Here is a 13,365-nt window from a genome sequence, read left to right as displayed (position 1 = left end):
GTGCAGTTCTAGTCACCGTATCTTAAAAAGGACATGGTAGAACTGGGAAGGGTGCAGAAGAGGGCAACCAAGATGATCAGGGGCTTGGAGCACCTTTCTCATGAAGCAAGGCTATAGTATCTGGGGCTCTTAAGTTTAGAAAAGAGGCAACTATGGGGAGACATGCTAGGGGTGTATCAAATTATGCATGGAGTAGAAAGTGGTCAGAGAGAAAACTTTCTCCCTCTCTCACAACACTAAAACCAGGGATCATCCCATGAAACTGAAGGTCGGAAGATTTAGGACTGACAAAAGGAAGTACTTCTTTACACAGCACTTAAGTAATTTATGGAATTCTCTGCCACAGGATATGGTGATGGCCAATAGCTTGGCTTTAAAAGGGGCTTGGACAAATTCATGGAGGACGTGGTTGTGTGTGTCTTTCCCCTGATCTTTTTTTTTAAAAGAAAAATGAGCCCCAAGAAGTTTTTTTTAAAAATTAATTCAACATTTTTATATACTGACCCAAACTCACATCTCTGGGCAGTTTACAGTAAAACAGCACAAATCAAAACAACATTAAAACAAGTGAAAATTTAAAACAATGTTAAAATCTGTGAAGTTGGCTTTTGGTTTAAGAAAAAAATGAATGGGGAGAAATATACAAACAACTACTTATCATGTGTCTTGTTTGGCCCTCTCAGACTGAGATTTCTCAAGGCGTAGTTCCCTCAGACGACGATGTTGCCTGTCAGTTCTCATTCTGTCTCCAGAAAGCCAATACAAACCGAGAAGCGAGAAATCATTTTAAAAGTTTGAATGACTGTGGGAAAACAGCAACAACTGACCTCAGTTAGAATAAACATACAGTACAAAAATCACCTTGCCTTGTAATAGGCTAGAAAATGTGGCTTGAAAAACGGTATTGCTCTCCCCTGAAGTCCGCCGGACTTGCCTTAGGAAGGTTCTCATATTCTGGCTCCTGGGTGTAATAAGGCCCAAGCAGCTGCTTGCAGGGTGGCAGCATTAAATATCAGGCCCAAGGACATGCTGTGTTGTGCGTCTATGTTCTGCTTCCCAAAGCTCCATTCCTTGGTCCTGGGCCAAGGAGACTCCTGGACGCAGGGAGGCCCCTAGCTTGTCTTGGCCTGCTCCTGCCACCATCCACAGACTTGCTTACTCCATGACATACATCTGAATAGCCAAATGGCACTAGCTGCTGAAACAAAACCTGTTCCCCTCTTGTCAGGCTTTTGAAATCTTCCACTCTCTCTGGGAAGATAGAAGCAGTGCTCTGATTTGAAACGTTTCCAATAATACTGTTATGCACACCCGACTTCTCTGAACGGTAAAGAATCCAAGGACATTGCTGCAGAAATTAGTTTCCTTTGAATTAGAGAACTCTAGAGTCTTACAGTCACGAGTGTCCAGGAAGGACACATGGAGGCACTCCCCCCCCATGCTTCCCATGCTTCCAATGTCTTTATAATAGTTATTTTATTTACAAATGTATAAGCAGAGCATAGTGATGCAAATACACTTCTATAAGCAAATGGTATAGTGCTAACCCTGCATGAAATTCCCAGGGAGTCAGTGCTTCAGGCCTCTAAGGGCTAAACTAGATGCTGGAATGCACTTCCTGCTGAGATTTGAGCTGTTCCATCCCTTTTCTGACAAAAACAGCCATGCTGGTCGGGCAGCGGGGGCACGGTTCTGGTTGGGACTGAGAAGCATGGGAGGAGGGAGTTCAACTGTTTCCTCGTGTACAATTTTCCTACCAAAAATTGCCCCTCCTTTGCAGTGATTTCAGGAGCAAATAGCTGCTTCAGCAGGGCAGTTTTGGGCAGGAAAGTAGCGTGTGGGGGAAGAATGAACCTCCCCTTCCTCCTCCCCAGTCCTAACCAGTTCCACCTTGCACAGCAGTTTTTGGTTGAAGAAAAAGAAAAGGGGAACTTCTGATTGGAAGCACGCCTCTATAGCACACATTCGTGTTCATGTCTAGTTTGTCCCTAAAGCTATACTCCAGTTTAGCTTTATGTGTTAGGACATTCTCTTTGTTTGATTTTTTTTTTTTTTTTTGCAACTGGGAAGGAAGATGGTGATTGTAAAGTGGGGAATTTAACATCTGCTCTATTGTCATGGTTGAATCATGTTCTACTGAGATTTAGGCTTTTGGCTTCTTATTCCTTCTGTGAGGGTGGGGGACTTAATAAGATGGTTTGTCTCTGGCAACAGACGCAATCTGATGGATTCCTAAAGGCCCTTGAGGAGTTTCCTGCAGATATGGCTGGTGCTCCTGTTGCAGCTCTAGTATCCGTCTGGAATTTGGAGATGACCCAGCCAGGCAGTTGACAGGATCACTGCTTAGTGCCCTAGATAGGGTTGTACTCCCCTTGAAGGAGCAGATTCATAGTTGGAGGGTCCTTATGGATCCATCTCTGTCACTTGAGGCTCAAGGAGCCTCAGTGGCATAGAGTACCTTTTATCAGCTTTGGCTGATGCACCAACTATGGCCCTATCAACAATTATAAATTCTCTGGTAACCTCTGATCGAGGAATTCTGGGTTCATTTAATGAGCAGAGGCCCTCACCATCCATCAGGTTAAGAACATAAGAACAGCCCTGCTGGATCAGGCCCAAGGCCCATCTAGTCCAGCATCCTGTTTCTCACAGTGGCCCACCAGATGCTGCTGGAAGCCACAGGCAGGAGTTGAGGGCATGCCCTCTCTCCTGCCATTACTCCCCTGCAACTGGTTCTCAGAGCCATCCTGCCTTTGAGACTGGAGGTGGCCCACAGCCCTCTGACTAGTAGCCATTGATGGACCTCTCCTCCATGAAGTTATCCAAACCCCTCTTAAAGCCATCCAGGTTGTTGGCTGTCACCATGTCCTGTGGCAGAGAGTTCCACAAGCGGATCACGTGTTGTGTGAAAAAGTACTTCCGTTTGTTGGTCCTAGACCTCCTGACAATCAGTTTCATGGAGTGACCCCCAGTTCTAGTGTTGTGTGAGAGGGAAAATAATTTCTCTCTCTCCAATTTCTCCAAACCATGCATGATTTTATAGACCTCTATCAGGTCTCCCCACAGTCGTCTTTTTTCTAAACTAAGTAGGCCCAGGTGTTGTAGCATGCCGGGTGTCTCTCTTCCAAGAGCACACACTCAAGCATTTGACAAGAGTTTACATACAGGCTATAGGAATGAGTACAGAGCCTATCAGAGGCCAAAGTTTCATGGTATACACCAATCATACTAGTACAAGCAGAATAAAACTTAGCAATTGGTAGACTAGGAGGCGAGTCTCATGATCAGTGAGACCCGCCGGAGGGGGTTCTGTGGGGAAAACGGGCTTAGCCCTCTCTCCCCACAGACGACCAAGGCAGCAGCCCGGGCAGCCAAATCAGCCGCCCACATGACTGCCGGCCCCGTCATGGAGCCAGCAGGGGCTGCGCGGACCCTGGAAGTTCCAGAATGCCCCGCGTGAGTGCGCGGGGCATGCTGGAGAGCCCCCAAGCCTGAGGCCGGGGGTCTCCCTGTGTGTTGCTGCAGTGCAGCAATACACAATCAGGAAGCCCAGGTTAGCGGAGTGCTCGCTCTGCTAACCTGGGCTAAAAGGAGGGCTACTTTGGCGGGCTAGCCGCCAGGGATCCACCAGGCTCGCCTTGCAAGCCCGCTGGTTCTCACGATGACTGGAAAGCGGGGTAAGCTCCGCTCGTGAGAATACCCTCTAGGTGAACCAATTACAAGGCAGCAACCGGCAATAATGCACCAATCAGCTTTAGCTATGCTTATGCCTAGTAAGGCAGGGCAAGCTGTGGTCAAGAGGTATCTGTCTCTACTCAGGCAGGGCAGAGTATTGTTTCCAAGAAAAGGGGCCCTTGTGACCTTGAGGACTTATGTAGGTTACACAACTAGGTGAAAGGGGACAGTGGGATTTTCCTTCCTCACTTCCCACTTGGATTATTGCTATGCATTACTGTTGGTGGGACTACCAACAAATGTCACTTGATGCAAAACAGTACAGCTAGGCTACTCACTGGAACTAGACAGTTTGAACATATTGCGCTGGTGCCATACGTCAGATGCATTTTGTTACCCATCTGTTTCTGGATCCATTTCAAATTGCTGGTGCTGATTTCTAAAGCTGTAGACAGCTTAGGACCCGTGAGTGTCTTCTCTGTTATGTGTTAACTGTTCTTTAATATCAAATTCAGAAGCTCTCCTCTCGGTGCTGCTGCCCTCAGCTGTGTGATGGAGGGCTACCAGGGAGAGAGCTTTCTCAGTATTGGTCCCCTGTCTATGGAATCCTCTCCCTAGAAAGGTTCACCTGGGGCTGCACAGCATGTTTTACCACGAATTTATGGGGAGGCTTTACTGCAATCTCAAAGTCGTTTTAAAAAACCCAACAACAACCCTGACACAAATAGTGGATTTTTTTTCCCCCAGATATAAATGGGGTTACACTCCAATGCATAGTGAAAAACCCAAATTGTGTGTGAACTGCTCCTTGATAACTCACAGGGATTTCGTCTCATGTGAAAAGCTTCCTGACAACTTCTTTATAGGTGCCTGGTGGAAGCCTTCCTCCTCTGGCAAACTTTTAATTTTCAATTGCTAGATCCCTTGGCTTCTACTGACTCTGTATCAGCTGACTGGCTATTTTAATTGTTTTAGAGTTGTATGTTTCATTTACTTTTTAGATTTTGCTTTTAATGTTCTTTTTGTAAGTTGCTTCAAGGATACTGGTCAGTAAAGTAGTATATAAATATAAACAAATAAGTTCATAACATACACAAAGCTAGTGCTTACAAAAACAGCATGCATAATATTCTTACAGGTTGTTATTTACATTTCTCAACTGCGGTTTAGTTTCATTGCACAAAATAACAACAGGTTGAAATACTGAAGAAAAAAAAAAAGAGGATTGAGAGGATAACCCCCCATCTCCTGATGCAAGTTAAGCCTCATCCCGCCCATGACACACACAGTATTTTTAACACATGGATTCTTGAGGGCACAAATAGCAACTGAACTCACAAAAATGGAAGTAAATAGAACAGGTATATTTATTCAAATATGTATTAGCAGAAACATTTCAACATGCAATTTAACATATTCCCACCTCACCTATTTCTTTCCCCACTCCCCCCTCTGTCTCTAAAGCAGAGGCCGTCCTGGCCGGCCGGCACAGGTCACGGTCCTGCTCGGCCGCCCGGCGCAGTGCAGCAACCACACCACCCAGGACAGACTGAACAGGATTTGGGGGGGTCCCAGGGGGTGTGGAGGCCCTGGACTTCAGCCTGGAGGTCCAGGGGTAAGAGCACCTCTGAATGTATTATTACTCTCTCAAACTCTTAACAAGAAGATAAGTGTCCTAGGTTTCTTTTGTGAGTTATTTACCATTTCTTTTAAGTGTTTTCTTTAATATCTGAAACTCCAGTTCTCTGACTTCACTGATTAAACACCTATTCTTGACCGAATTAGTAATCGTACACCATCTGCCCAGCTTTGTCCAGCCAGCTGTCCTGGCCCCTTGGATTTTGTCTCCTCTGAACTTTCCCTGGCCCGACAGTAAACTAGGATGTAAAACCAGCACGACATTCCTCTCGCTCATTTCTTTGGAACCCTCCTACCATTTCCTGCTAAGAACAGTAGCTCAGTGGAACTTGGGGCAGAATGGCAGCTTCGTTCCATGGAAACACAGAGGTCTGGATTGTTGTCACACCTCTGCTCTCCTTCCCTTGGCAGGTCACCCTGACAGCAGAGACTGACTGCAGTTTCATCACCTGGCCAAGGAAGAAGCTGTACCTGCTTCTCGCAAAGGAGCGCTACATTGCCCGCCTCTTCTCCGTCCTCCTTGGCTATGACATCTCGGAGAAGCTGTATGCAGTGAATGAAAAGCTGTTTGCCAAGTTTGGCCTCCGGTTCGACATCCGTCTGCCCAGCATCTACCATGTCTTGGGACCTGCCTCATCAGACACTGAGGTGGAGAAAGAGCCAGGGGAGTGTGAAGAGCCCCCAGTGTCCTTAAGCCACTCACCTGCCTTTGTCCAGACAGCTCCTGTGGCCCCTTGCCCTGTGCCTCTTCCTGCCCCTCCCAGGAAACCTAGGCCTGACAGTGACCTGTCTGGTGAGGACTCTACCAGTCTCGTACTGGAAGATTTTGCTGAATTGACAGGGTCTTTTATGGACTATATGAGCGAAGGGGAGTATATGAAGTGAGGGCACTTCTAACATGGGCACACGTCACACTAAGTAAGTACTCTTCGTGCCTGTAGAAGGAAACACAAGTGTGTGTGTGCTGGTTGGCAGGGGCTGATGTGTCCAGCATGCTGTACACACCATTGTGCTGGCTTTCCTTTCAGGATGTGAGGGCTGGGGCGTCTTCTCATTTGCTTTGAAAGGCTGGCTTGAGTCCTCCTCACACTGGGAAGTAGGCCAAATCCAGAGAGCTTCAATGGTGAAGTTTTGGCTTCAGGCCTTCCAGGAAACTGTGCTGCCTCATGCTAAATATGTGGCAACTGGTGTGGTGACTCAGTCAAGGAAAAATCTGTCTGCACGTAAATCAACCTGGATATGCTGGAGGAAAAAATAGTCCCAGTGAATGTGTCACCTGGAAGCCCAATCCCCAGTTTCAGGGTTCAGTGTTAGCTTCTGAAGCCAATTCTGGTTCCTATAAAGGTAAAATTGTGCCATCGAGTCTGTGTTGACTCCTGGCGCCCACAGAGCCCTGTGGCTTTCTTTGGTAGAACACAGGAGGGGTTTACCATTGCCACCTCCTGTGCAGTATGAGATGATGCCTTTCAGCACCTTCCTGTATCGCTGCTGTGTTCCTCATAGTCTGGGAAACATACCAGTGGGGATTCCAATCAGTAACTCCTTGTTCCCTAGGCCAGTTACTTCCCCGCCACACCATTAGGTGGCCTCTGGTTCCTAAGTTCCAAATCAAGTTCTGAAGCCTCCTCATCTGCAAAACCAGGAAAAGAATACTAGCCTATCTCACAGAGCTCTTGTAAGGGTTACTGATGACATATGCAGGTGCCTCGAACTAGTGGTGTCACTGAAACTTTGAATTAGGCAAATTTGTATCCATTTGTTTGGTTATAAGTTTTCCTAGCTCATGAGTGAAGCTCTGAATGAAGTGGCCTGCCCTCATTATAGTTGTGATGGATAGATTATGGTCTCTTAAGAGATGACTAACTTGTCAGAAATGTAAACAAACATGAATGATGGGCTCCGAAAAAGAAACTAGCAGAAGCTTTGGGACTGTTTTGCAGTTTTGAAGAGGTAAAAAGACCCCAATGTCCTGGATCATAGTTTCTTGGGCTGAGAGCTAGGACTCGCATACATGTTTTTCAGGCTGAGCACTGGAAACCAGGCTCAGATTAAGACCTGGGTGTCCAAAAGAGTAAAAAGTCACCCATTATGCCAAGAATTGGCCTGCCAGTGAAACTTCCAATCTTTGGGTGGCTTCACATCAAATTTAAAACTGTTGGTAGAAAGTATTTGGTCCAGCTGGACAGAGCAAAGCCCTTGAGGATGTGGGCAACAGATTGGAGAGCTGGTCTTGTGGTAGCAAGCATGACTTGTCCCCTTAGCTAAGCAGGGTCCACCTTGGTTGCATATAAATGGGAGACGATGTGTGAGCACTGTAATATTCCCCTTAGGGGATGGAGCCACTCTGGGAAGAGCAGAAGGTTCCAAGTTCCCTCTCTGGCTTCTCCAAGATAGGGCTGAGAGAGATTCCTGCCTGCAACCTTGGAGAAGCTGCTGCCAGTCTGTGTAGACAATACTGAGCTAGATGGACCTATGGTCTGACTCAGTATATGGCAGCTTCCTATGTTCCTATTGTATTATGCCACCAAAGTCAAAGGGACGTGAAATATTCAGCATTCTGTCATGCTTCTGTTGTGTAGTGGCTACGATAGTAAGTTGTAGGTCAAGGATGTTCATGGTCCCAATTTAATCTCACAAACTTACAAGATGGTGCTAGGCAAACCACTATTCCCTCAGCCTCCTCATGTGCAGGATAAGAATACTAGCCTATCTCACAGAGCTCTCACAAGAGTTACTGATAACATATGCAAGTGCTTTGAACTAGCAGTGCCACTGAAACTTTGAATTAGGCAAATTTGTATCCACTTGTTTGGATACAAATTTGCCTAGCTCAAAAAAAATACAGTATAAAGCAAACACTTCTTGTCAAAGTGTGTAAATTTCTTCTATATCTCAGAGTAGAAAATATTGCACAGGAGAAGTTTTTAACCAATGTCTATTTTAGTGAAAGCCTTGGACACTAATTACTACTGGCACAGAGCAAAGTAAAAGGGTTTTTGAGGCTCTAGGAAAGAGTGGGCAAGCAGCAAGCCCATGCAGAGGTGCACCTAAGTAATTTTGGAGCCAGGACCTAAGGGCTTTTGGAGGCCCCCAACCCATCCACACACACAGTATTTTTAACACATTTTTAATGTGACCACACCACCCGGGACAGACTATACAAGATTTAGGGGACCCCAGGGGGTGTGGAGGCCCTGGATTTTGGCCCCAAAATCCTGGGGTAAGTGTGCCTCTGAGCTCATTGGAACTCCTTGCTGGAAAAAGAAGCCATGCAGCTCTGGAGTTTGTCTAACCATGCTAGGTCGGGGGAGCTTCCTAACCCAACCCATAAGCAAAGATTTTTAGTACACTGCCTCTCCTAACTGTTCCTCTAATTTTATGTTTCTTGATTTCTTTAGCTTAGGGTGATCATTTTAACCTGCATGTTTGTTTGTCTTGGTTTCTGTTTCTAGTAAGAAACAGCCACAGTTGAGGTAAATGGAACAGAACCTCTTCTGCAAATCCTATATCACGAGGGGGAGTATATGGGAGGAGGGACTCCATTAGATATCCTGTGCTCAGGCTATTTATAGCTTTAAAAGTCAAAGACAGCATTTTGAACTGTACCTGGAAATAAGCTGGCAACCAGCTCAGCTCCTTCAAAATACATATAATATGCCCACACTAGTTTGCTCTAGTTAGGAGTCTAGCTGCAGAACTCTGGACCATCTATAGCTTCCAGACATTCTACAAAGGCAGTCCCATATGAAACAGTCCTCCTAGATGTTACTATCACCTGGATCACAATGGCCACATTAGCTTATGACCACACAAGCACAGAAGAATGAAGTGGGCGGGGGAAGCATCAAGAATATTTCTCATGAGGCATCTTTTACTGATACACACCTGCCCAAGGGCAAACCATGTGTTTGGCACAGGGTTATAAAGGGGCACACACAGGTATGCAAATTGCTCTTTCCTTGTGTTAAGACAAAGCCACTCATAAAGAAACCATCATTTGATGCCAGTGGGCAGGATCCAGACTAAATGAGTCATGATTAAGGCCCATGGAAATAAACAAGACTTAAGTTAGTCATGACTAACTTGGCTCATTTATTTCAATGGTGCTTCATCATGACTAACTCGGTTTGGATCCTGCCCACTGATTTTAACAACTTTTGGCTGAGTTCCATTATAAGGATGGACAAGGTGCTCAGGTGATTCAGATGTCCTAGATCAGTTTCAGTAGGATTTCCAACCAGTTTTTTGGTATCAAGACAACTTTTGCTTGTCCTAGTAGACTAACTTGTGCTGGAGAATGGATTGGGGATTTGTGCATTCCTGTTGTTTATTTTGGATCTTTTAGCAGCTTTTGAGACCATCAATCATGGTATCCTTCTAGACTGACTTGCTGGGAACTGGGTAGTGCATTTTGTGGTGGATCTGGACCTTCCTAAACGTAGATTTTAGAAGTCAGTGGTGGGAAACTTGTGCTCCACTCCATCTCCACAAAAGGGCACCACCGGTGGCCATCTCATCACCCAAACCATTGACCATCTTCATAAAACTGCTGGGTGAGGTGCCAAGAAATTTGGGGCATGGTGTCGTCAGTACATGGATGACATCCAGCTCTGTTTCTCCTTTCCATCAAATAGAGGCTGTGGAGATCTTAAGAACAGTGTGTGGAATTGGTGATAAGACTGATTAAAGCTTAATCCAAGCATGAGAAAGGTACTGTTAGTTGGGGAGCAGCTGGCCTAAGAGTACAGTATTCCCTCTTAAGACTCTGGATCACAGCATGGGAGTGCTCCTGGATGTCCAAGTGGCAGCTCTGGCCAGGAACATAACTAAAGCTGGCATGCCAGTTGCTCCTTTTCTGGAATAAGATGGATCTGGCCTTGGTAACATCCAGATTCAATGATCGTAACCTCTGTGGGGCTGCCTTGTGGTTGTTTTAAATCTGTTTTTAAGGGTCATTTTAGATTCAAATTGTAAGCCACCTTGAATCTTTTGGAGAAAGGTAGGGTAGATTTTTTTTAATAAAAAAATATGAATGAAATAAATAAATGGCCTGGACTGGGATACTTCAAGGACTGCCTTCACCCATGTGAACCTCCCTCTAAACTCAGGTAATCAACAGGGACCTGCTCCATGTTTCTGTGCCACTTTTGTGCAGTGGGTGGCATTGTGGGGCAGAGCCTTTTCTGTTCTTGCAACTGCACCCAGACGGGGGATCTCCCTCCTTTCCCAGGGAGGCTTGTCGTGTTCTGTCCCCATCAACTTTTAAATAGCAAAATAAAACTGTTATATTCCAGAGGACTTTAGGGGTTAATTTATTAAGGATGTGATGTGTTGTTTACTGGGTTTTGTAGGTTGTTAAGTGTCGGGCTTTTGTGGATTATTGGTTGTGCTGGCTGTTGTTGGTGTATTTGTGCTATGGTTTTCATTATATTGTTTTAACTTGTGTTGTAAGCTGCCTTGTGCACCATGGAGGGACAATGGTAGGGTATAAGTATATAACATAAAGTAATGAATATAGAGTCTCAACATACCCAGTATCCTTGGGTACCTTCCTCAGACCCATTCCTTACTCTTTGCTAAATCCCCCAAAGCAGCCAGAGTGCATTTGTGGGAGAAAGGAGGAGCAGGCTGCCAGAATTGCCTGTTCAAAGAGTCCAGATTTCTCCCTATAGTTCTGCAGATCCTTCCAAATGGGGTATGATTGAGGGAATGATGCTTTTGTTAGACACTGTAATTCAGGGGTGCAGAGAGAGAGAAAACTTGAGGAGCAACTCCTTTCTTAAAGTTGTGGCTGGGTTGCGGGGAAGACAGTTGGTGGTGGGTGGTGGGGGAGAAACCTATTTGGGGAGGATTGAAGATATGGGTTATTAGGATCTGCATCCCAGTGTGATTCCTTAGTAAAAGTCATTTACAGGGTGTTTAAAGCCACAGAATAGCAGTCTAAACTATTTTTGCTATAGTTCTCATGATGTCCAAGATGCCAAGAGAAGTGAGAACATTGCATTATAGAGAGGTTTGTTATGCGTGCATGCACTTTTTTCGTGAAGGGAAGGAGGACTGATCTGAGCATTTGGTCAGTTAATCTGAGAAACAAGTCATGGTAACTTTGCAAACCAGTAAGAGGGAAATAATAGCTTGTAACACTACTACTTGGGTCTTATTCTGGGAGAATTGAGTGCATAGGTAAGAGCTTACTGCTACCATAAGAATAACAATATGTTTCCCCTTTCTGCAGCTTCTGGAAGCCTCCTGAAAACTAGTCGTCTGGCTCTCACAAAAGGAAGAGCCCCTCTGGCTCCTACTCAGACCCCGGAACTATAGAGAACAACAATGGAATGGTGAAGGCTCACACAAAATCATTTGCTCACTCTCATCTAATCAGAATGGTGTTAATTACTTGCGTGTCAATACACGTATTATTCCGGCACCAGCACAACACACCTGAAGTACATGCATGAGACTGCAGTGTGATGGTGGGACACTTTCCACAGCTTGTTGATAGTGGCACCAGCTATTTCCATGTGTCTGCATTGAACACTTGTCACATTATTAGGTGATGTTAGATGCATTGAACATCTTGGAAAGACAGGGGTATAACTAATGGAATTTGAAGGTCTCTTAGTTCTCTCCTGTAACAAAGCACAGTAGGAGGAAATCAGTCTTCTCTCCATTTCTTCAACTTTGGTTGATGGAGAGGTACTTGCTAAACCCTGGCTGTTCTGAACTGAAGCTTTGGGGTTGGGGTGGAAAGTAAGAAGTCATAGTCCAGACACTTGGTGCATCCTTCCTGCTACAGAGAGTGAATATTAACCCAACAGGAGCTAAAAATTGCTAGCTTGGTCAGTGACGACCCTGAAAAAATATGGTGCAGGAGAACAAAATATGGATGTACGCCAACCAAACGGTGAGGCCTAGGCAGTTTAAGCAAGCCAAGAAAACCATTATGATGTCGCTGAGTGGGAGTATAAGTGCTCCCATATCCAGCCTCTTGTAGGGCTGAAAGAAAGATTGTGCAGCTGTTACCCAGATGTAGTATCCTGAAACAGCACTGAAGGTGCCAGAAGAGAAAGTGACCAATGGGGAGCTTTATTTGAGTGAGAGCCAATGCTTATGTTCTGTATTCACCCACAGGGATCCATATCTGTCCATGAAGAAATGCTTTTGTCAGCCTATTTACTGGTTGTAATTCATACTGGCTGTTGTGTGCATCCCAGTGCACCCTCCTATGTTTTCAATGTATGCATTGCCTCAGATTAGCTTCACATAGAGAAATGTGCTAGTGGCTACTTTGGGGGCTTTTGGCCTCAGGGCCAAAAGATGTAAAGTGCAGGAAGTCTGTGACTGCATTTCCCAACATTTCTATCTTTAGTTCAAAGTAGTTGTGAGTTTCCCCCTCCCCAATTAGATAAAGTCAGTAGTAAGGTGTGGGGGGTAAACTCTCTTCCTCATGATTCTATGCTGATTTGAATTGTCCTTCCCCATATGTTTCCCCAGAGTGGCAACATGGCAGCATTTAGACTGAAGAAACTGTGTGAAAGGAAATAGGTCAACCCCACTCCCCCTGTGCCACTGCCCAAATTCAATTTGGGATGGCCAGCAGCACTTTTAACTAAAAATAACAACACTTAGAGTTATGAAACTCCTGAATCTCATCTGCTAGAACTTCTAGTAGAGAAGGCAGGACAGGGTCATAAATGTAACTAAGTGGTAGCACACATGCTCTGCATGCCAAGCATCCCAGGGTCACCTGGGCTATATGAGCTTGGGCATTGCAATCGGATGAAGCCATGTGTGCATCTGGTGGGGCAAACAGAACCTGCCCTTGATTTGGTTCTGAAGGCAGGGGTTCCAGACCAAGTCCAATGCATGCTGCACCCCCAAATCATTCAGGACGTTCTGGAGAACCTGATTCTCAAATGGCCAGTGTGAAACCTGCAGGGTGCTCAACTGAACAGAATCTGACCCGACACTGAAGATGACTGGGAAATTCCTGTAGTCCATGTGGAGCCAAGGCAAGAGTGAGTGAGGCATTCACTCCGTGGAGTGAGTGGC

General features: G+C 45.5%; 2 protein-coding genes across 10 annotated transcripts in view; one reads left to right on the top strand and one right to left on the bottom strand.

The window, feature by feature from the left end:
• POPDC2 (popeye domain containing 2) overlaps nucleotides 1-13,365 on the top strand; it is a 73,150-nt gene that overhangs the window by 6,416 nt on the left and 53,369 nt on the right. For 3 of the 9 annotated variants that reach the window (XM_053295894.1, XM_053295889.1, XM_053295896.1), the window contains 2 exons: nucleotides 5,725-6,231; nucleotides 11,549-11,697. In XM_053295894.1, the coding sequence (XP_053151869.1) occupies nucleotides 5,725-6,198 (474 nt within the window). In that variant the 3' untranslated portion in view covers nucleotides 6,199-6,231; nucleotides 11,549-11,697. Of the gene's footprint in view, nucleotides 1-5,724; nucleotides 6,232-11,548; nucleotides 11,698-13,365 lie in introns of those variants that run through there. The other 6 variants (XM_053295892.1, XM_053295891.1, XR_008316109.1 and 3 more) reach the window with 5 other exon arrangements.
• The window catches only part of PLA1A (phospholipase A1 member A), a 59,345-nt gene continuing 46,459 nt past the window's right edge, over nucleotides 480-13,365 (bottom strand). The window contains exon 11 of the mRNA XM_053295888.1: nucleotides 480-742. Within this exon, the coding sequence (XP_053151863.1) occupies nucleotides 658-742 (85 nt within the window). The 3' untranslated portion in view covers nucleotides 480-657. The remainder of the gene's footprint in view (nucleotides 743-13,365) is intronic.

This window comes from Hemicordylus capensis, chromosome 2 (genome assembly GCF_027244095.1).
Source record: "Hemicordylus capensis ecotype Gifberg chromosome 2, rHemCap1.1.pri, whole genome shotgun sequence".
Lineage (NCBI taxonomy): Eukaryota > Metazoa > Chordata > Lepidosauria > Squamata > Cordylidae > Hemicordylus > Hemicordylus capensis.
The sequence above is the reverse complement of the archived record's forward strand: the minus strand, read 5'-3'. Positions and strand labels throughout refer to the sequence as shown.